General features: G+C 41.9%; 1 protein-coding gene across 1 annotated transcript in view; it reads left to right on the forward strand.

The window, feature by feature from the left end:
• Window positions 1-21,627, forward strand: part of nampt2 (nicotinamide phosphoribosyltransferase 2) — a 53,379-nt gene extending 31,752 nt beyond the window's left edge. Inside the window, exons 8-11 of the mRNA XM_028824099.2 lie at window positions 2,400-2,519; window positions 3,104-3,244; window positions 16,980-17,105; window positions 21,331-21,627. Coding sequence (XP_028679932.1) covers window positions 2,400-2,519; window positions 3,104-3,244; window positions 16,980-17,105; window positions 21,331-21,495 — 552 coding nt within the window. The 3' untranslated portion in view covers window positions 21,496-21,627. The remainder of the gene's footprint in view (window positions 1-2,399; window positions 2,520-3,103; window positions 3,245-16,979; window positions 17,106-21,330) is intronic.
• Window positions 21,628-24,849: the final 3,222 nt, after the last annotated feature.

Raw genomic sequence — 24,849 nt, forward strand, 5'->3', positions numbered from 1 at the left:
GAGAAGGCCCCAAAGACTAGATGGCAGGTTTATTAGCAGCGGACAATTGACATAACGTGAGTAAGTATGCCTGCTGCCTGCAGGCATCCCATCCAGAGTTAGTCCCCCACTGCCCCCAGTGTATGGTTCACCTCACGATGACTTTGTTAGAAAAAGTGGGTCATTTTCTCACCCAAGAGAGTGTGGGTGTAGGTGTGTGAGTAAGTGTGCTGTGAGACAAACGTTTTTCTTAGGAGACTGCGTGCCTTTAATGTGGGAAGTGACATCCATTACATGTTCTGTAACTCTGAGATAGCCAGTGTGGTGTGCTGAGCTGGTAACATCAATTCTGGAGAAGCCCACTAAATCAACGAGCTGATCAAATGTTAATATGGCCCCAGATGTTAAGTTAAAACTAGCTGAATTAATCAACATGGACATCATTGTTAATGTTTGCAGTGCAGCAGCTGTTGGAATGTATTTTTTAATGCATGTATTTACTGATGTAAATACCTTCCAACAGATGACACATCACACGTGTTAATGCTGAAAACACCCAGCTGGGCTAGAACTGTTGACCGAACAGACATCAACTTATACATACAGTACAGGTCGTTTTAGTTTCTTATCAAAATAATTCTTTTAGCAATAAGAAGATGCACCAGTTTACCTCATTAGCTGTTGTCACTGCATTTCATTTTCATGCTGATTATCCTGTTGGCAAAATGCTCAACTAGACAAACCAAGTCACCTGTGCTCAGCACGTTTTTCCAGCTCTTCCTGGGAGACTCTCGCATATTGTGCAGCTCCTCACACTATCATGGAGAATTACTAACTATTAGACAAAAAAATAAAAAAGAGCAGTGGACAAATAAGCTGTAAAGAATTACCAAAAAATGTCTGTTCGCTAAAACACATAAGCATTAAGCATTTCTAAATTTTAACAAGAAGTTATATTGTTATTGATTTGTGTGACAGCAGAGGGCGCTAGAGCAAGCTGTCTGATTAATGCAGAAGGTCAATGAAGATAAAGGCTAATTTAAATGTCTGCAGGACCAGAATTACCCACCCTGCATTAAGTGCTTGAAAACTTTTTTGCCTTGTGGACAGAACTGGCAGTCTTCATCTATAAGTCCAGTGCCTTAGCCATTCCGCCGTAACATTCTGTGAAAGTAAACTGCTGATATGACTTGTAGTGTATTGATGGGTGACTCGCGGACTATTCGTTCTTTTTGAACGGACTGTCAGCAGTGAGACACAGTCATTTATTTGTGAGTGCAAACATATGATTCAGCGGAGCTCAATAGGAGTGCCGTACCACATGCGGAGAGTCTTTCATTTCACAGGTAGATGTCTAAAGTGCAAGTACAAGTGCCACCTGTCTGGTTCTTGTTAATTTTACTTACAGTTCTTCCGAGGTTGAACTGGATTGTTACAAGCCAATGAGAACTTCATCACTGTCGCATACAAGTACAGTGCAGGAATAATGTATTTTAGAATGTATCATTTGTTTTTTGTACAGTTTGTTATTGTAATTGTTTTAAAAAGAATATATAAACATAATATTAAACTAATATATTTAAATCCCTTTATACATTCAACAATGTAGTAAAACCAAATGAAACCTTGTAAACCTGTTTTTCTGATTTCTAACACGTTTCTAATGCTTTCATCCATCCATCCATTTTCCAACCCGCTGAATCCGAACACAGGGTCACGGGGGTCTGCTGGAGCCAATCCCAACCAACACAGGGCAGAAGGCAGGAACCAATCCCGGGCAGGGTGCCAACCTACCGCAGGACACACACAAACACACCCACACACCAAGCACACACTAGGGCCAATTTAGAATCGCCAATCAACCTAACCAGCATGTCTTTGGACTGTGGGAGGAAACCGGAGTGCCCAGAGGAAACCCACGCAGACACGGGGAGAACATGCAAACTCCACGCAGGGAGGACCCGGGAAGCGAACCCGGGTCCCCAGGTCTCCCAACTGCGAGGCAGCAGCGCGACCCACTGCGCCACCGTGCCGCCCTCTAATGCTTTCACCTTTACTGTAATGTGCATTTTTTATGGCTTATTGAATGCACGTGTCATTCACCGATTCTTTCAAGCTCAGATTCAATCATTACCTGAGAACGAGTCTCATGATTCTCATTCATCTGATTTGTGAACTGATTTCATTACCTAAGAACAAGGCACCATTCTCTCACGATTCTGTCACTTGTCATCAGCACAGGAAGACTTCACTTTTTTATCATAACTACAGGGAACTCAGGGTTGTGAACGAAAGTCTCAAACAAAGCACAAGCTGGAAAGATTAAATTTAATCAAAAGTTCCAAAATACTACCCCTGTAAAATGTGTAAAGATTGAGATTTTTTGTAATCTTTAAGTAAACCGTCTTTTCCCTTTTTAGGTGTTAAACATTTTAGAAGATGCCTTTGGAAGTACAGTCAATTCAGTGGGCTACAAACTGCTTCCATCTTATATCCGAATCATTCAAGGAGATGGCATAGACATTAACTCCATTGAGAAGGTACCTTTTCATATTTTTAGAACATTTTTTTCCTAAAATGCTTAACACTAATTTTTTTTTTTTTTTGGTGTTTTTGGTTAAAATGATCAGTCAGAATAAACCCATTTAGTATGTGTGTAAATTCTCAAAACACAATTAATGCAGTTTAGAGCAGCAGGGGGCTGGAGCCTGTCCTAGCATAATGGAGTGTAAGAAGCCAATCCTGGAAAGGCCGCTTATCCATGGCAGATCACATGTAGGAGTTTTGTCACAAAGTAAGAACAAAACACACACAGTTGGCAAAAAACACGACACCAAGAAAAGGTGCAGATATGCACTAAACGTATACAGTAAAGAACATGCAACATAATGATAAACAATGAATATTTACGTGTGTGTGTGTATATGTTATATATATATATATATATATATATATATATATATATATATATATATATATATATATATATATATATATATATATGATATAGAGAGAGAGAGATACTTTGGCAAGTTTATACTTCTTTCACCCCTGATTCCATCTTTATTTCAGACTCCTGCCGTTTACTGTAGTCGGTAACCATGCATACTTCTTATATTTTCAGATTCTGAAGAAGCTGAAAAGTGAAGGATGGAGTGCAGAAAATGTCAACTTTGGCTGTGGCAGTGCCCTTCTACAGAAGATCAATCGGGACACCCTCAACTGTGCCTTCAAATGTAGCTATGTGGAAACAGAAGGGAAAGGGGTAAGTAAGCGGCTCTGTCTGCCTGGCCCTCTCACTCTTTTGTACGTTTTTGAGGTCCTGTATTGGGAAGGCGTTTGTTGATTTTTCTTTCTGTTTCAATGACTATAACCTAGTGTTCCCCATTGGAATGGTTTGCTGTGACCTTGGTGTTACATATAGCTTTAAATATGGATTACACTTTAGAGAAAGGCTTCATGATAAAGTTGACATCTGTGGGCTAGCTGCTGTGGCACATGGGAATTCTTTCAGACATAATAGTATATGAAGCAGCCGTGTATGTTGGATGCTGTTGCACCAGTGCTCATGTTTTTTTAATGTGGCTAGCATCTATGGCCTACTTTAGATTTGTAGATTATTAGGGGGCTCCCCCCCGCTCGCTTTGCTCGCCCACCCCCGTGTTTGGTTTACCGGATATGCAATTTAAATAGATTGTTATTTTCATGGGAATTGTTACATATGCATTATTTTCACTTTTACTTTAAAACTGTTGTAAAAACAATACTTGTCCTTTATTTCCGGCCCCGGACATGGTTAAATCTTTCTCGCAGGACATATAATGCTGCTCATGTTGTGAAGGGGGGGGCGGCTGAACGCACGCTAAGGAGATGCCATTGGATCAGCTGCTGTCTTTCTGCTGCTGCTGCTGGTGAGCTGCGTGTTCTGTTTGTTGCGCTGCACGTCGATCATTTAAAAGCCTGTACAGCAGCTGTTGCGTCTCTGTGCTCACGTTGTGAGAGGGGTGGGGCTAAATGCACGCTAAGGAGAAGCAATCGGATCATGACCTGGCTTCTTGCTGCTGCTAGCGAGCTGCGTGTTCTGCTTGTCATTGTTTTAAGAGCTGGGAGCACATGATTTCTGTCTGCCAAAAGCATTCCAACAACTGCTTGGTTAGATGTCCGTGAACTTGTTTTAAATGTTGTCTCACTGCCTTGCCTCGCGTGAAGTTAATGTGTCTCTCGCGGGACATCAAATTGTCTTCCAAGAAGATCACCATACCATACCATTTTTATTTGTTAAGCGCTTAAAAACACAGCATTACAACTGACCGAAGCGCTGTACAGTTAAAACAAGCAAGACTAAAAGCAAAATATTAAAAAACAAACATTAAGAGAGAATTAAAACAGAGATACTAAAAAACAGGTCAGGGGACCCAATATAAAACAGAGAAATAGCAAAAAGCAAGTGGGAATAAGACAGGTTAAGAATTAAAAGCCAATGTGAAGAAGTGCGTTTTTAGGTGTGATTTGAATGTGGCGACTGAAGCGGCTTGCCTAACCACTAAAGGTAAGGAGTTCCAGAGCCTGGGTGCACAGACAGAAAAAGCCCTTTCTCCACGAGCTTTAAAATGTGCCTTGGGAACGGTTAGGAGCAGCTGATCTGCGGATCTAAGAACACGAGGGGGATTGTGACGATGGAGCAAGACACTCAAGTAGGCAGGGGCTAGACCATTTAGTGCCTTATAGGTTAAGAGGAGTATCTTAAAATCAATTCTGAAGCTAACCGGCAGCCAGTGTAGGGTTTTTAAAATCGGTGTAATGTGTTGGCTTCTGCTGCTTCCAGTTAAAAGTCTTGTAGCCACATTTTGAACCAATTGGAGTCTCGAAAGAGTGGCTTTACTAATACCATATAGGCAGGAATTAGAATAGTCGAGCCGGGACGTAATGAATGCATGGATTACTGATTCCAGGAGGTGGTAAGGCAGAATTGGTTTGAGTTTGGCAATTCGCCTGAGATGGAAAAAGCAGGATTTTACTGTGCTGTTGACTTGAGCATCCATTTTCAGGACCATATCCATTTTGATTCCAAGATTGGAAACAGACGAAGTTACTGGAATGGGAAGAAAGTCGAGGTCAAGGGGTAGGGTCTGTTTGCGGTCGGGACTAAAAACAATGACCTCGGTTTTTGAATCGTTCAGGTGAAGGAAGTTTACAGCCAGCCAGTCCTTAATGTCAGATAAGCAGTTGAGAAGAGGTTTAGTGGAGTCAGTTGACTTGAGGGAGAAATAAATTTGGCAGTCATCAGCATATAGGTGATACGAGATTGCATGTTTTCTAAAAATTGCACCTAAAGGCAGGATGTAAATTGAAAAAAGTAGTGGCCCCAAAATGGAACCCTGGGGGACACCACATGGGAGTGGGACTGATTCAGATGAAAAATCATCTAGCATGACTCTAAGAGTCCTGTTGCAGAAATATGACCTGAACCAGTCGAGGGCTAAGCCAGATACACCAACCCAGGATTCGAGTTGGGAGATCATGATGTCGTGGTCGATTGTGTCGAAGGCAGCAGATAAATCGAGAAGAACCATAATCACGTAGAGTCCTGAGTCCAATGCCAAAAGGACATCATTTAGGACACGTAAATGCGCGGTTTCTGTGCTGTGTTGGGGCCTAAAGCCTGACTGAAAAAGGTCCATTACCTGATGGTCCTGTAGGTGGTGAATTAATTGCTCATAAACTACTTTTTCGAGTAATTTTGACAGGAAAGGTAGTTTGGAAATTGGACGAAGATTGGAGAAGACGGCAGGGTCAAGATCAGGTTTTTTCACGATTGGATGTACAACTGCGTGTTTGAAAGCACAAGGAACTGTAGCCGAAGATAGACTACTAGTCTCGTCTCTCTAGTCTCCCTCCCAAGATTTTTTTTTATAATAGATGTTTAATTGTGAGTTTTTCTGTGGTCAGTGCTTTATGTCATTTCAAGTGAGAGTTGATGTACGAGAGAATGGAGCGCTGTCCAGGATCACTTCCTTGCATGTACATGATGACACCAGGACTTGCTAAACTTTCATTAAAGGAATTCGCAACACAAAAATGATCATTTAGCTGTTACTTACACTGTGGTGGTTGCAGTGATGGCTGAGAGAAAATATTAGTCATATTTTCATGGAGAATGGAGATCACAATGCTTACAATAAAAGAGGTTTTAGTAAGAGCCATAGAGAACAATATTAAAACATCCATGAAAAAAAAAAAATCTAAAGTTACTCAGGTTGTGTAATCACATGCATGTCAGCTGTCCAGTTGTAAGCTCACAACATCCAAACTGCTAGGCTTTTCTCGCAAAAATATTGTTTATTTCTTAAAAATGGTAGTAGTGTACACATTTGCAGTACATACAAGCAAATGTGAACATTTAAATTGGAGATCTGCCAGCCTCCCCCCCCATTGGTTATGAGGCCTGTTTGATCTTTACCTTAAAAAAAAAAAAATCATATTTGGTTGAGAGTTTTTAGGTTTCTAATCGCAGCCCTCTTCTGATGTTGCTTTAAGTTCAGTTTTGCTTACATCACCAAAGTTCACCTGAGTGATCAACTTCTGCCTGCCTTGAGATATTTGAGGTGTTCTTCAAGTCAAAGTGATTTCTTCACAATCATTTGCTGCATGAAATTTTGGTGTGAAGTGAAGCCTGTTTTATAAATTAAAAAAAAACTATGCTGTTGTTGCATTTTTATAATGGAGCTAATGAGTAGTGGCGTCTCAACATGAGAGAAAACCATAAAACGTACTGAATGCATCCTTTTGCTGAAAGTGTCATTGAGAATTGATCCCTGTCTTGAGATTGCACACATATTGTAAAACGGTGTAACCGTCATTTTAAGAAGAAAAAAAAAATGCAAAACATTGTTCTGGCATTCAGCCATTTTAAAAGGAGACCGGCTCACTGCTCATCTTCCTCCGTGGCAACTTTATAGGGCCAGAGGTGTGGACTGTCCTTGACAGTCATCTCCAGACAACGTTATTGACGTTGAATGTTGATGCCCAGATGTGAATGTCTGTCTCTTTTTTGTAGATAATCACTGAAAAAAGCCAACCTTGATGATTCTTCCACTATACAGAACTTTATGTTGTGATTTTGCAAAGATACTGTCTGCTGCTGCTACGCTAATGTGCACACGTGTTTGTTTTGCTGGTCTAGCGAGAGCAGGAATGAGCATTGGTGTAGCATGAAAACAAGTGACAAGAACTGAAAAGATTTTATAGGCATACATTTAGTTTTTTCAGGATGTAGTTTTGTACAGTTGTTGCAACACAAGCAGAGTGGTAGTGCAGAGCTGTCACTCCTGCCTCACAGCGCCAGGTGCTGAATGGAGTTTGCACATTCTCCCTGTGAATTTACGAATCGATTGGCCCCCGTGAGTGTCGGTGAGTTTACTCACTCATAAACGTTGTCATCAGTTCTTCTACTACCGTATCCTAGGCAAGAGTGACTCACCATCTGCTACAAAATTCGATAATTGCTTTGTAGTGCTTCAGTCTGCTCTGTTGCACACACTGCTTTTTGACTTTTCATTGCACATGTGCTTGACATGCCAACAAATGGCTTGGCTCTTCAAAAAATCTAAGAGTTTTTTGAAAAGTACAATGCAGTGTAATCAGTTTGGGTGTATTGTTATTTGTACAAAGTATTATATTGCGAGGAGCTTGTGAAAGGTGACCCTAAGAGTTTGATTCAGGTTAAGCAATTAAAAGGCAATGCCACCAAAATCTGATGTAGTAAATAAAGGCTAAAGTAAATCTTGTTTGTTAGTTATTATTCTGACATTACCATTTATGGAAATAAAGTAGATACCCTAATTGACTTAACACAGGGGTTTTCGGCAACATGACATGTATGGAATCACAAAACACCAAGTTTGAAAATCTTTAGCCAAGGTGGAGGGAAACCTTTGGCCTTGACTTTATATATTTACAAAATAACTAATACATGATACATAAACCAATACAGTGGAACCTCGGGTCACAAACATCTCGGAAGACGCACAAATCGGGTTATGACCAAAAAGTTCACCAAACTTTTGCATCTGTTCACGACCACACACTCGGGTGACGAACAAGCCAGTTACCCTTCCGGTTTGTACGCGCCGGTGATTTCCGCATGTGTTCAGTCTCTCCCTGTACAGTACATTGTTCTCGGTCAGACGTGCATTGCACAGAGGGACTTTACCTCAAAACTGTAACCTCCTCTCCACCCAGCTTCCTGCTCACTTCCTTCATGCCAGAACTCGACTCATGCAAGGTTAGTTTTCTTGGTTGTTTATGGTTAGTTTTTGTATAAATTACGGATTTTTCAAATGTTAATTTTTTTCCCTGTGCTTAAAACTCATTAAAAAAAGAAGTGTTTACAGCGAGCGGTTCATAAGGCTGTTAGCGTGAACTCTTGCAATGTTAGTTTTCTCTGTTGTTGAAGGTTTTCTCAATGTTATTCAATGTTTTTACATTTAGTTTACTATTACACTGTGCATTCTATGGTATAATTAACTATTTTAAAAATCTTTAAAAAAAAATATATATGTTTACATTCAGCTTGTATGGTCTGGAACGGATTAATTGTATTTACATACAATCCTATGGAGGGAAATTGTTTCGGGTCACGACCAAATTGGGTTGCGACCAGAGTTTTGGAACGAATTACGGTTGTAACCCAAGGTTCCACTGTAATGAAAGCATAACAGACTGGGAGATCATAATCATCATATACAACTTCATATTGAAGAAGATGTAAAAAAACAAAAAATAAACCTAAGCCAGGATAAGGCACAGAATTGGAACCTATGACATGAGATCTGATACAAGATACAAGACATTTATTGTCATATACACAGTAAAAGCACATGTTAAAACCATGTAATGAAATTCTTACTTTGCTTTCTCTCCTTCATATACAAAGACAGAAAGACAAAAGAAGTATAAAAACAAATAGCAATTACAATTATAAGATTACAGAATAAGGTGCTCAGTGCCTGATGACATACCGCAGCAGTCGGTACCATTTATGAGGCTGTGAGTTGTGGTTTGGATTGACTTTAACTTTTTGCATTGTTGAGGAGTCTGATTGCTTGTGGAAAAAAACTATGCGTCAGTCTTGTGGTGCGTGATTTCACACTCCTGTAGCGCCTCCCTGAGTGAAGCAGCGTGAAAAATGTGTTGAGGATGAGTATTGTCTTTAATTATCTTGCGCGCCCTCCGGATGACCCTACTAGTGTAGATGTCCTGTAGGGAGGAGAAGGTTGCTCCAGAGATGCGCTGTGCAGTTTTAATTACACGTTGGAGTGCCTTCTTTTCCTGCAAGGAGCAGTTACCGTGTGCCATACAATAGATAGAGCAGGTGATAGCACTCTCTATTGTACCCCTGTAGAAATTGGTGAGAATTTTGGTTGGCATGGCAAATTTCTTCAACTTCCTCAGAAAAAAAGTCTTTTGTGTGCTCGGCTAATGAGTTGTTGTGTAGTGTAAGACCAAGTCAGGTCCTCGCTGATGTGGGTTCCAAGGAATTTGAAGATTTTTACTCTCTCCACCTCAGCCTCACCGATGTAAATGGGAGTGTGCTGGAGCTTCCTATTCCTTGGGTCGATACTCATCTCCTTGGTTTTATCTGTATTCAGGGAGAGGTTGTTTTCCTGACACCAGGCCACGAGTCCTGCCACCTCTGTCCTATATTCTGCCTCCATCCCCCCAGTAATCAGCCCTATGACTGTAGTGTCATCAGCAAATTTAATGATGCTGGTGTTGTTTTGTGAGGCAGAGGCACTAACACTACTGTGCCACCATGCCACTCCGGGATTAAACAGCCCAATTTTCACCCTTCACCCAGAATGTTTCATGTCTTACCCCTTCTAGTAGTTGACTTGGGTGTTTTAGTCCATTAACAGGCCTGGTTGTAAAGTACCCAGCTGGTCTTTAAAGTTGCCCTTTGCAGTTGTTCACTTCTGCTTGGCTTCAGTCGGTGTGATGCCATCTTCCCAGTGGATGAGCCTGGAGGTAAAGGTGATCAGAGCTCCCTCTAGTGGGAGAGCTTTATACTGGACAGCTCTGAAAACAATCTCATGGCGTTATACACACTTCAGACTGAAGGTTTCATAATTTGGTTTATTTCATTTTCACCCATGTCAGTGTTAGTTTTATAGTTTAGACATATCCATCCATAACAGTATTTTCAAACCTGCATAATCCAGTTCACAGTCACAGAGGGTACAAGGGAGGAATTTAAATGTTTTTTAAATGTGACACAACATTGTCAAGCCTACCTAATCCAAATGACAGTCTCGGGTGGCTGGAGTCAATTAAGCTTCTTTATTGTAACACGTTTATCTTGCATTAACATTTATTAACACGTTCTCTTGAACATCTGAGAATTTCTTGAAGAAGGTGAACGTTGGAGGAAGTAAACAACTCAACCATATTATGTCTTGTTTGAGCAGAGGTTATTAATTAGATAATGAAATATAAACTAATTAAATAAAGGATCAGGTTAATTTTGTTGTAGCCAATTTTAGTACAGCGTGTTTGTTGTTAACTGTTTATTGGCAGAGAACGTCAAGGTAAAGTTTCACTTGGGTAGTTTCAGGGTCTCCTTTTTACACAAAATGTCGATGCACTCTGACAGATTTTTCCCTGTCGCCGGCTGAAGCAAACCCCTTGTGATTTCTTTTTGTTTGAGACACCGTCCACATGCCAGCCATGCCCACAGATCACCAGGGGCCACCTGCCAGTCACCTCTACCAGGAACTGCCATATAAATCGTGAGAGTCTCCCACAGTTCCTGGCGCTTCATTTCAAATGTCCCAGGGGCGGTGGTGAGTTTTCTTTGTGCCTTTTCTTGTGCTTTGTGGTTGCCTGGGTTTTGAACCCGTGCTCTATTTTTGACCATGCATGGATTCTATTTTGGGTCTTTGTTTGCCTCTGATTACCTTATTGCTTTGGGCAATTCCTTTAAGTCTTTGTGCCCAGTGCAGCTTCATGGTATGTCTGAGCATTTTCATTAAGAATAAACCTTTTAATTTTATAAAGATGCCTTTTTGTATCTAGCTGGGTTTTGGCAGTATACCCCCCTCTAGCGGGCAATTATTGGAACTCCTCAGGATTTATGTGCTTTGGGACTCCTAGTTCACGACAGAATATACATACTGAGTCTCATGGAAATCATCTGAGCCATTTCAATCGATGCCCAGGACATGCAGGCAGACATTTTTAACTACAGTATATTTATATGTAGGGGGAGATTTCTGTTTGAAAAGCCTTTTATTTAAATTGGTCAAACAACCATGAGATGCCTTCAATGGAAGGTTTACGGCGTCGTGCCTCTTTGCTGAAGCACTGCTTAGGAAAGCGACCTCGGCCACAAACTGATTTAAAGCCAGTGTGGAGAAGCTATTTATTTCCACCAGAGAAACACATGAATTAATTTCCCAAGAGAAACTGTAAAAGAATTTTTAGGACAACTATAAAAACAGAAAAATGACAAGGAAACAATACTGGACACTTTTGATCTGAGTCATGAAATATGTTTGTCAGAAAACTTTTATTGGTGTGTGCCAACTACCCTGTGTTCAACTTTGTGTGAAGGGCCTGATGTGAATTCCAGAGCAGACCATTCACTCCATCTCACTCTTTTGCTCACTGAAACCTAAGCTGATGTTATATTTCTACTTCTAAAGTATAACACAACGTAACCGAACAATTCAGAGACACTCAGTCCAGTTCAGGGTCACAATGGACAACACTGAGAACAAGGCAGGAGCCAAACCTTCCAGGTGGGATGGCAGTCCATTTCAGGACCCACTCACGGACACATCGGGCCAATTGTGAATCGCTGATTAACCTGGCATGGACATCTTTGGGATGTGGACCTGCATTGTCCATTAAAGGGTTGTGAAGACTTGAACCTTAACCCAGTAGGAACAAATCCTAAATGGGCACACACTTCCACCAGCTCTCATAATGAGATAATGCAAGACAACTCGTTCATTACTTTTCTAATCTGCTTATCCAGACAAGAGAGAGTCACAGTAAACCAGCAGCTAACAAATCATCCCTGGACAAGGCGCAGTGTATTTCAGGGACCATTTACATATCAATTAAACAAACTTGGACATTATTCAGAGGGAAAACTGGAGTACCAAGAGAAATACCAGGGAAGACACGGCCAGAACATGCCAAGTCCACACAGACCGTGACTGGGCAGGCACTACTTTTGCACTTGTTCGTTGTTACACATTGCAAACATTTGTCTTAAAGAACCATCTCAAAAATAATGAAAGTCAAGTCCAGAGTCTGGGGTACAATAACAAGTTTTATGAGCCGAAAAGGTTGTAAACCAGAGAATCACAAAACAAGTAGTTAGTAATCCTGTATTGAGTACCCAAAAGTCCCAGAAAGGCTCTTGGTAAGTGTCTCAGCAGAGATCTTTTCGATGTGTTTGACCAAACCTCTCCATACAGCTCGTCCTGCACCTACTCTCCAGTCAGAGTGAGCCTTCAGGGGCTCGTTAAGTAGAGCAGAGGGGCGCTGTTCAGCTAGGCATGGAGCAGTAAGAACTAGTGTTATAAACTGTGTTTAGATTATGTTGGATAACACAGTATTCATCAAGAGATAATAAAGTACCAACTGAAAGAATGTGTAGAAGATATTCAGTAGCGTAAATAACAAAATAACATTCAAAAGACAATGAAATCAACAAATAAAAGGAAAAGACGATTGAGCCAGGAAGGAGGGAAACCCTTTTGTGATAGCACAGCTTCCTGCAAGGATCAAAATCCCTAAGAAGCATTTCCAGGCCTTTGCCGAATCCACGCCATGAAAAGTTCTAATACTTTTGGAGGCAAACGAAGGCCTTACTCATCACCGGATGGCTGGACCAAATAAATGTGGGTACGCATCCCACCTCCACACCATGCTAGTAAAGTTAGCACGTTTGTGTTGCGTGCCTTCACTCTTCTTCACACCCTCAGCCCATTTTACTACTTATTCAGAGAAAAAAAGTTTAGAAAAGTCGCCTTTGGCTAATATCCCGCTCCTGTTTAGCAATTCAGCTGAAAATGTGCACAGTGGGAATGCCGGCGGCACTTTCATGAAGGGAGCCTGCTGTGACTTCGAGAATATCAAAGTGTGCTGGTTCACTGATCGTATGCGAAAGCAGACTCTCATAGGAATCCTCCGCCGAGGGTTTTACATTAGTCAAATAGAAATGCATTTCCACCTCACGTAGCTCAGATCTGAGGAGTTTCTGGCATTTAACAATTTATTGTGCTTTTTTTTTTCTTTTCTTTTCCTAAAGACACAAACCTATCCAGAGGCCTGGTCATGGGCTTCCGAATTTGTCAAGTGAAAATTTGCAATAAACATTTTTGAGCTGCTGATGGCATCAGTCCATTTTTAAGAAAAATTTGTGAAAAACAACAAAAAAAACCTAATCAGTTACAATTAAATTAGCTTGCTACCATCTGTTGACTATAAAATTGCCTTTAGTTGCGGCATCACTTTCACCGCTCATTTCGTAAGTTATTCATCACCAATGGGCCAAACTGTAATTTATATCAATTAATGCAAAGTAAAGTCACCACTTGAAACAAACAGCAATTTGAAAAAGAATGTGCTTAATGAATAATAAATGATCACACTGATAAAAGTTAAGAAAAAATCCATTAGAAAATTACTATCAGCAATTTATTAATAAAATTAATAAAATATAAATGAAACAGCAACACACTTCTTAAACTATGAGAATGCTATTCTAAAACGATGAGTTTTTAGAAAGCTGAGGTAGAGGCTGGACATTCCATTGGCTTGGACCTGCTGCACTGAATGTCCCGTCACCTACAGAGTGTCACTGGGATGGAGAAGCACAAAACAGAGGACTTCAGAGGACAGCAGCACTCAACAAAGAAGGTTATGGAGATGCAGAGCAGCCAAATCATGAAAATAAGAGTAACATATACGACATGGCACAGGGGGCCGATGCAGATTGGAGAATGGGAGTAGTGACGGTTCCGTGATGAAGTGTGGGTAATTCTGGACAGTGCTGCAGTCTATTCAAGGCACGATTAGACACTCCTAGGGGAAGTAGATTGCAGTAGTTCAGTCGTGGCGGTCCCAAAGCACATATGTGGGTTTCAGAAGCTGCCGGATTAAAAAAAAGGACATAATCCAGCTACGTTTTTAAATGATAAAAATTCTATCCTAGTGATATTTTTGGCATTTGAATCCAGAGAAAGAACTGAGCCCAATAAACACTTTGCCTGCTGTTCCTACCTGCCCTGGGACTCCACCATCACTGACCCCTCCTCTCTGCTTCTGTGTCTCTGCCCCCCATTTTGTGTGACATTGGCCACGCCCACTGGTTCACACCTGGGGACCGCCCTCCTCGGTCATATTCTGGTACGTGAGATGGCTCCCCTCAGCTAGTCGTTAAGCATTGCTTGGAGATTTTTGAAAGTATTTTGAGTGTATTGCTTTCTTTTGATTTTTCTGGTTTCTTGATATTTTTGAGGTTTATGGTTTCTGGATTTCATATTTAGGCAAATCCTATTTGCCCTTATTTTGCCTTGGCTGTTTTTTCTGTTTTTTGCAATTTTATTTAAATAGATTCTTGATTTATAAAAATTCTTTGTGTAATTTGTCTCATTAAGGCAAAGGTTTTAAGACTTTTCTCTCTCGCAGAGCATTTTTGTGCATTTTGAACTTTTTAAACCAGCTTGTCATTTGTGGGTCTGTGTAGATAGATAGATAGATAGATAGATAGATAGATAGATAGATAGATACTTTATTAATCCCAAGGGGAAATTCACAATACCTGCCTTTGATAGTTAGTCGGGGGTTTGCTGCCATTTCTAGACTGCCTAGAGAAGGTTCTCACATCCCTTTTTGCCTTGCAGCCTCCCCAGGCCTGGGCTTGTCCATCTTCTCCATAGGTAAATCTACCCATATAAATTACACTGGCCTGTGGCCAAAACGAGAAGGATCACAAAGGAGGAGACCAGCCCGACTAGATTGTCTGGTTAGCTACAACTGAATGTTTTCCCTTCTCATGCAGTGATTATTCAACAAGCCCTTAGGCTACCAATTCAACAGCATTGCTAGAAAGCCAGGATTCAGTTCTTCTCCTTAGCACCAAACTCTTTTCACCTTCAAACTCTGTTTAACCCTTGGAAGCAAAGCACCACAGTAAAAGCCGTAACAGAAGTGTCACTGATTTGATGCTTTGGCTTCTTTCTGTTGTTCCTACAGTTTATTATGTTTCTGTAATGATAGCAATGGCATGGAGTTTGATTTTAGTTAAGCTCCTACAAATAAAACATCACTGCAAAAGCACAACTTATTGATGGTAGCCATCTTTCTCTAATTGCCCACAAATGACTGATCCAACACAAATAGACTTCAGTGTGTCCATCGGATTAATGAGTTCGGATTTTCAGTCTTGCTTTGTCTTCATTTTGTCGGGTGTTGTCCTTTTAGCTCCACTTCCTTGTCTTTATCAGTACGGAATCACAGGCGCCGCATTAATTCAGTCAGCAGCGAGCCTCCATATAAGACCCCTGCACACCACACCACATTCTTAAACTGGGTTCATGGCTCCCTTTTTTGCTTTCTCTCTTTTTGTTAAACCTGACCGTCTCTTTAACTGTGCTGTCTTTATTATTCTTTTTGGGTAGCCCTCCCAAGGCGCTATATACCTCTGGGGTGGGAAGGTTCACTTGAAGCAGTGGTGAAATATTTTATTTTTTCAGAGTTGGAGAGCTCATATCAAGTCTGTTTCATCCCTGGCTCAAGTGTCTTTTCCTTTCACTTTTAATTTTATTGTTCTTTCTGTCAATGAGGTTTCTAAAGATGATTTTGTTTTTCCCAATTTTGGATTTTGTGTATTTATTTTTGTGCACTGTATTTAGTATGTATTTCCATTTAGCTGATGTTCGTTACACTCTTTGCGTGTTGCCCCTATGAGGGTGGGCCCTCCTGATGCTGCAGCTCCGCCCAGAATCCCACCCCCAGTCTCCCCCTGTTCTTTATAAGAGGGGAGTAAACGTGGTGCTGGTGCTGAGGCATTAGTTAGTTTTAATGTCTGTTCTCTGAATTCTGGACTTGGATTTGTTTATTTATTTTTTGTTTTGCCTTTTCCAGGCAACAGTTTGGCATTTTCTATTGTTAATTCTCGTATTTATTTTTTTTACATTTTACAACCAAACACAGGGAAGTTCTTAAAGAAAACCTGCTCCCGAGTTCTCACCACCACTGACTGGGGCGACGGTTCAGTGACCTGAAGCAAACAGCCAAGATAACACTGGAGTGGCTTCACAAGTCTCTGGCCCTTCTTGAGTGGGCCTTGCGAAAGCCTCCAGTCTGGTGCTCCTAAAGATCAGATTAAAAAAAAACAAAAAAAAGGGAACGAATCCCCCCGGACCCATAAGTTGAGACAATTAATGTTTAGTTCATGGAGTGAGTTCACGTTTCACATAATGTGTGCACTTGGTGTGATTCAAAAGTACATTTTTTATTGAGCCAGCCATTTTGGGATTGATTTTTGTGAAAGAAAGCACAAAAACAAATCAATGAAGAGTTGGGGGTCCCAAATGGGAAAACACTTATCAAAGAGGTGGATTTTCAGAGGGTTTAACAAAGAATTGCCTCCGGAAACACTGGAGCAGCTGCGTCCAGTGGTGTTCTCATCTTCCTGAGTTGTGTTCATGCAGTTGTACGATGACAACAGCAGTGGCGTCCTCGGAGGTTTATAGTTCATTGGGCAGAGGAGACGGGCAGACAGGCGGTGCTTTGCCAGAGTGTAGGAGGAAAACAGACATGCGACTCCCTGTGCACACACAAGCACTGTCCTCCGCTGCCCCCAATCGCACCATGCAGTGTCTTGTGCACTAAGGGAGCCGATGTGTGTTTTCACAGCGTCCAGATGAAGAAGGCCATTACTTTCTTTCATCCTTTCTTTTTTTTCATCTTTTGCTTTGCAGATGGATGTTTATAAACAGCCAGTCACTGACCCATCAAAAGGCTCCAAGAGAGGTCGGCTGTCTTTGAGGAGAAACTCCGACGGATATATGGAGACGGTAGAAAAGGGGAACGGAAAGCCTGAGGAGGTAACTTAATTATCTTCATGGTTGTTGAATTCTATTTAGTCCGGAGCCCTGAAGCAGGTTTTGATGATGATCTCGAGTGTTACTGGGACTGTTTGTTCAACAGGGGCTCATCTTGCAAATTAATGAAGCTCATGCCTCCCAGGCAGTACAGTAGCATTCAACTAATGAAACGTCTAGAAATTGAATTTACAGGTTTCTTACCTTTTTGACATGCCGTTTTCTGCTGCTGAATTACAAATCGCACTAACAGGTGTGGTTCAGTTATTGTTGGATTACGTGTCTCGTCACTCGCCGTTATTAAATGACACTGTCCGTGTTGAAGTTCGATTCTGTGCAGTTTACTTTTGTTCAGGGCTCTTTACTGAGTACAGGCCTAAGGTGCTTGCACAAGTCTCTAGCTTTAATGTAATAACAGAATTGGGTAAACCGTATAGTATGTGGACCCCCTTCAGGTGATTGAGTTCAGGGATTTGAGGTACATAAAATCAAGCAGACCACCACGCAATCTCCATGGACAAACACTGGCAGTACAAAGGGTCGTACTGAAGAGCTCGGTGACTTTAAACACCCACTGTCATAGGATGCCACCTTTGCCCCATATCAGGGCATGAAATTTCTGCACTTGTAGATCTGTCCTGGTCAAATGGATGTGCTATTAGATAGATAGATACTTTATTAATCCCAAGGGGAAATTCACATACTCCAGCAGCAGCATACTGATAATAACAATATTAAATTAAAGAGTGATAACAATGCAGGTATAACAGACAATAACTTTGTATAATTTTAACGTTTACCCCCCCCCCCCAGGTGGAATTGAAGAGTCGCATAGTGTGGGTGATGAACGATCTCCTCAGTCTGTCAGAGGAGCAGGACGGTGACAGCAGTCTGTCACTGAAGCTGCTCCTCTGTCTGGAGATGATCCTGTTCAGTGGATTCTCCATGATTGACAGGAGTCTGCTCAGCGCCTGTCGCTCTGCCACAGATGTCAGACTGTCCAACTCCGTGCCTACAATAGAGCCTGCCTTCCTCACCAGTTTGTCCAGGCGTCCCTCTTCTTTATGCTGCTTCCCCAGCACACCACTGAGTAGAAGAGTGCGCTCGCCACAACTGTCTGATAGAACATCTGCAGCATCTTATTGCAGATGTTGAAGGTGGCCAGCCTTCTAAGGAAGTACAGTTGGCTCTATCCTTTCTTACACAGAGCATCAGTATTGGCAGTCCAGTCCAATTTATCATCCAGCTGCACTCCCAGGTATTTATATGTTTGCACCCTCTGCACACAGTCACCTCTGATGATCACGGGGTCCATGAGGGGCCTGGTCCTCCTAAAATCCACCACCAGCTCTTTGGTTTTGCTGGTGTTCAGTTGTAGGTGGTTTGAATCGCACCATTTAACAAAGTCCTTGATTAAGTTCCTATACTCCTCTTCCTGTCCATTCCTGATGTAGCCCACGGTAGATATTATTGTAAAGTGGAAGTGACAAGGAGCAACAACAGCTCTACCATGAAGTGGTGGACCATACAAACTCACAGAGTGGGGCTGACGAGTGACGAATTGCATACAAATGGCCTCTTCTCTGTGGCATCACTCACAGCAGGGCTCCAAACTGCTTCTACAGGCAACATCAGTACAAGAACTGAGCATCAGGAGCTTCATGAAATAGGAACCTAAGACCACTCTGGAGATCTCTGGAGTGATGAACCGCGATTCACTATCTGCCACGGACCAATATGGGTTTGATGGGCGCCAGAAGAATGCTACATTTTGGACAGCTTGCTGCCTGTTGTAAAGTTTGGTGGAGGAGGGGTAATGTCAGGGTTTGTGCTCGGCCCCTTGGGTCCAGTGAAGTGTACTGTTAATGTCACAGCAGGCAAAGACATTTTAGACAACTGTGTGCCTCCAGCTTTGTGGCAGCGGTTTATTGAAGGTTCTTTTCTGTTGCTGTGGTCCATAAAGTAATGGAGAAACTTGAGTGGCCTGCACAGAGCCCTGACCTCAGCCTTCCTGAATACCTGTAAGGTTAATTGGAATGCTGATTAATTAATTAATTAATGTGGATAATTGGAACGCTTGAACACTAGGTCTTCTTGTCCAACATTAGTACCTGACCCCACAAATGCTCTTTTGGCTGAATGAGAACAAATTCCCACAAGACACACTCCAAAGTCTTGTTGAAGGATGAGTGGAAGCTGTTATGGGCTGGCCAACTCCATATTAATGCCCATGGATTTAGAATCAGATAGTGAACAAACTCATATTGGTGTGACGGTCAGGTGTCCACAAGCCTTGGACCACATAACGTACAGTTTCTCAACCACTGGGTCACGAGTTTTGAATGTTTATAATGGTAGTGCATCGGGTTGTCCATATGGGTGGTGGTGGGTCGTCATTCCTACGATTGTGCTTGATCCCAAACCCCCAGATTTAACGATTGTGCTCTGTTCACCAAGGTGGGGGGGAATACCCCTCCGCCCTGCTCTGATGTTTGTGCTCAAATCACCAAATGGAAAACAAAACGCTCTGATGGTCTCTCTCAATTGACCAAGGGGGAATCCCTATCCCCTAGGTGGGTCGTGAACACTCAACCATGGAAAAAGTCGATCACAGCACCAGAAAGGTTGAGCAAAACCGGCATAGTGTACATGAAGTCACAAATTAGACTAAAACCAAGTAAAGGAAGGCATCTTCAGTTTGGTGAACATAAAGAAATAATGACCATGGAAGTCTATTAACATTAAAATGGAGAGCCTGCCAGTTAAAGAAGAGAAGAAAACAAACCCCACTGAAGAGCATTGTTGGAGAAAATCAACCTGTTGGGTGTCCACAGTCAGTTTTAAAGGTCAGGATAACAGTCCTGGTGACTTTGGCCAACTAGCAGGTCCCTCCCCAGGAGTTGTACAATGTTTCAAGTGTGGACGGGCTCTCAAACTCGGTCCTGGGGACCCCCTGTTGCTGCAGGTCTGCTTTCTACCACATGTTTTGGGGTCTGTGTAGAAATGACAAAATTTAGATAGAATGTGCCGAGCATTTTGAGGGAGAAGCTCGGGTTTGTTTTTTTTTTTACTTGCTTTTTTAGACTTTCATTGTTATTGTGATTTTCTTTCTGCTTTTCCAGTTGCCCTGATTATTTACTAAATTATTTCATGCTGAGCACATCCGTGGGTCTGACGCTGGGGTCATTGCAGCATTCAGTGCCTGCTATGCGTGTTGTTAACAGTCGTTGTACTGAAGGCTCTCACTGGCCTCAGAGTGCCACGTAATGTGGGCCTTCCTGTACAGCTTAGTGTTAACCTGAGACTGGAATTGTTTTGCCTGTGCACTTGTTACGTCACCCCGAGCCTGCACCCCATGAAGGGTGCTGTGCAAAAATCAAACCAAACTGATCAGAACTGAGTTTATTTTACCAAAAGCTACAGCAGTGGATCAGAGAAAGGCAACGCTTGGAAAGATAGAAACCCCTGGGAACCCCCGGTCTTCAGCAGTTTTCCCACCACATAAAGTTTCTTTTCAGGCACCAATGAGTGATGCGTATTTGGGGGTTCATGGGGAACACCCAGTCTACTCCGACCCCAAAGTCAGTTTTACTTAGATGTGCTTTGGGCTTCAAGTTTGGGTGCATGGCACAACATGGAGGCAGCTGTGAAGAGTGATGCGGTGCCAAGTATGGCGCTCCATCTTCACCAGTAATGCTCCAAACTACTAACATTTATAAGATGGCACCAGTGTGTGTGGTTCACCAATCGGCACAATTCATTGCCTGAGCCCTCCACCCACAAGAGTTCCTGGTTGTTCAATACACACACTGGAGTAGGAGCTAAATGAAGTACCAGGAACCACAAATGGCCCAAGTTCCAGTGGTAGGAATTCAACAAATTTTCCAAAGATTCTTAAAAGACTCCATTTCTTGAAAAAACTTCCTGCAGTGAGAAAGTTCCCCCTTGTCTTCCTTAGCCAAATGGCCCCTCAGCCCTTTGTCTTCATTCACATTCAGACTCGCAGGGCTGTGGCCTTATCCACTGTGCCCCTATATTCATGTTTGAGTCTAAACTGGCCTCTGGTGAGGGTGGATAGATGTGCGCATGAGTGGCCATCCCAGTCTGAACCCAGTGTGGCTCTTACTGCTCGTGAACCTGTGCTTGAGAATGTTATGTTATGTTAATCTTAACTATATGGAATTGCATCATACCATATCCTGAAACATTTTTATTCCCTCCAATCAAGGACATCTTGACCACAGTTTTTGAGAACGGCTCGATTCTTCATGAGTTCACACTCGATGAAATCCGGAAGAATGCCAGACTTCGGGAAGATGACATTCAGGATCATCAGAACTCCTTGAATGTGGACACACTGTATCCCGAACGCATCTTGAATGGACTACATTAGGACGGTGGCCTCATGGGTATCTTATCAGTATTCTTTGGGACCAGTCATTGCTCTGCGCTTTATTTTGTTAATATATATTATATTTTTTCTTCAGACTCTTATCTAACAATTTTCAAATTTAGTGTTTTTTTTTTTTTGAAAAATAATAGCTCTTGTCCAGATATGTTTATTGTAAATGTTGTGTTGAAGTGTGAAATGCAAGTTGTTCTTGTAATGTTTGTCACATAAGTGTCCCGTTACCCTTCTGTTCACGTGTATGGAAGTTGATACCTCATTGCGTGTTGACCGATTTTGAAAATTTCAGCAAGTCGAGTCTCAGGACACCTCGACCGTGAGATAGAAATGCGTCAAAGAGCTTTGATTGAGCTCTTACTGTGTTGGTCTATTCATAATCACAGGGTTTACTCAGACTTGAATAATCCACCACAGTTGTCTTGCATTCCATTACAAACAGATTTATTTTATTGATCATTTCTGATACATTTAAGATCCTCTTAATAACAATTAACAGTACACAATGTAATAGTTTCCTGAAATTGCGTTCCCTCCTGATGAACGCCATCCCTCATGGCACGGCGTGATCATTGCTCCACATCTGTTGATATAAAATGGGCTTGTGGGTTCCATCAGGTTAGCCAAATACAGAAGTGCCTTTTCAGATACATCAGTTTGGTAAACGTTACATTAGCTAATAACCATTGACAAAGGTTTGTTTAAGACCAAAATAAAACGTGTAGGAGTACAGATTTGCCTTTTATGCTATGCATATTACTATTGTAATTAATATTATCATATTGGTGAGTAGCTCAGTAATGGAGCACCAGGAAATAAAGGTGATAAGATTGGCCATCAGCAAGCGGGGTACCATCGAAAGGGAGATGTGGCCTGCTAAAGGAGCACTCCACTCGCCAGGAGATCGAAGGGTTAATCAGAAGTGAAGTGGACACAATGTGGAAATCTGTGCATATTAATGGAGTGGCGGGTTTATTAATGAAGTTATTCAGTTTAGTGTTAGATATATTAGCAACTCAGTTATATTATTGAATGAACATCCAGCACAACAAAAAGGGTAAAGACGCATATTCTCAACAAGACGTGTGCTTTTAAAGATTTCAAATCAAATGGATTACAATAAAAAAGGTACTTTTAATGCGTTTATTTGTGCATTAATGAAGCTGGCCTTTTTTTATTAATTTTTAATAGAAGTGGGTGACAATCATGTGGTCGATGTGACATGCGGTTGGCTGTACCTGCTGGATAAGATGGAATAAATCCTTGAAATCAAAGGGAGTAAAAAACAACGGGAGAGGCCCGCTGGCATATTCTGTGCACACTAATAATGGGGTTTGTCTTTAGAGAAATCGTATTGGTAATTAATGTGCAGTCCAGCAAAAGACCACCAAATGAGTAATTAATGTACACTAATAATTTGATTTTTTTTTTAAATTATTAACATATATGGTGTTACTAAGTGGGTAGTTTTGTTTTTGACATTTAATGTTCAGTCCAGCAAAAGACAAAAAGGTCAATTGAGGCGCTTTGAACCGAGATCTGCTTCATTCAGTCTTTGAACCAAACCAGCTGGCTGGGTGGCTACTCTACCATGTGTAATTATTTGGTCATCAATGAAGTCGCCGTGTTTTCAGCGAATGGTTCAACTCGGTGTTGGCAAGAGGGTGACGAGCGTATTGTCGATAAAAATCGCAGTCTGGTACAGGAGCTTCAAGAAACAGGCCAGTCAGTCGTGTGAGTGTCAGCCACAAGAATCAGCGGAGGATGCCCACCGTGCCACAGTCTGGGCTCATTAAAATCATCAGCAGTTTTTAACTAAGTGATCTGATGTGGAGGGTAGCTAGTGGGCGACAATCATAGTGTTAATGCGACCTTCAGTCGAGTAGCACCCTGCTGATTCAACCAGGGCAAGATGAACTGAACGTTTAAAATCCTATGCATTGAATGAATATTGTGTATTAACGATGGGGATTATCCATCCATTATCCAACCCGCCATATCCTAACTACAAGGTCACGGGGGTCTTCTGGAGCCAATCCCAGCCAACACAGGGTGCAAGGCAGGAAACAAACCCAGGGCATGGCGCCAACCCACCGCAGGATGGGGAATTATACTTAAATGAAATAATCAGATTACGTGTTAACAAGTTGCTGACATGACACTCAGTCCCAGTCAGACAAACCCAACACAACTAAATCTCTTTAAAATCAAAGGGGGTTGAAATTAAATTAATAAAAATAATATTTTTTGACCTATTGACAAATATGGCTTATTGTTGTTTTCTTGAAATGGTTAGATCTGGATGGCACAGTGGTACCACTGCTGCCTCGCATTAAGGAGACCATGGACCAGGGTTTGTGTCCCAGGTCCTCCCTGCGTGGAGTTTGCACGTTCTCCCCATGTCTGTGTCAGTTTCCTCCCATAGTCCAAAGACATGCGGGTTAGGTGAACTGGCGATCCTAAATGTGTGCGGTTGGTGTGTGTTTGCCCTGCGATGGACTGGCACCCTGTGCAGGGTTTGGTCCTGCCTTGTGCCCTATGCTAGCTGGGATTGGCTCCAGCAGACACCTGCAGCCCTGACTGACTTTTTAATTCTGTGTTAGCAGGTGGGCAATGATCATAATGTGGATGCGTCACCCAATCCTGTAGAGAAGCACCAGGACCACAGGTTTAAAAAATGCACTTCAACGATGTTTTGGCATCGACATAACCGCACCATAAAAGTTTCATGCAAAACAGACAGGCTGCTCACCACAGTTGCCTTACCGGTCAGCCTGATGCCACCAGCCTAACAGTAAAGTGGTGCATAAAAATGGCAGGAGACTCCGCACTGCATTTTTCTCAAATGGAACCAGCAGTCACCAGATAAACATGTGGTGGACACGCGAGTAGGACGTTCCATTGGACTCGCCACAAATGAGTCGTCGTGGTGCTGCGGTGGGTTGCAGGCCTCAATGCGTTTTCTGAACATGACAGTACTGACGTCATTTAATTTTTCTTTTTTTTTTGTTTTGTTATGCTTTTGATGCTGCCAGAGTCCAGTTGCACTGCCCAAATGGTGTCCAGGGTTTCAATTGCATGATCTGGTTTGAAATATAAACTGGAACTTAGCTCATAGGACTGAAGTGAAAAGACGATCACGAGTGTCTCGGACCTCGATAAGTCGTAGTGGCGAAACAAGAAAGACGTTCACAAAACAGCAGCATGGCACAGTCCTGTGAACGTGAGCACACACTACAGCAGATCAAAAAGGAACAGTGTGGAATGCTTCCTTGGTATTTTGTAAAAGTAAAAAAAATATGCAAATCAAGTGTGCAGTTTTACTTTAAATATTTACATTTA

This window comes from Erpetoichthys calabaricus, chromosome 18 (genome assembly GCF_900747795.2).
Source record: "Erpetoichthys calabaricus chromosome 18, fErpCal1.3, whole genome shotgun sequence".
NCBI classification, from domain to species: Eukaryota; Metazoa; Chordata; class Cladistia; order Polypteriformes; family Polypteridae; genus Erpetoichthys; species Erpetoichthys calabaricus.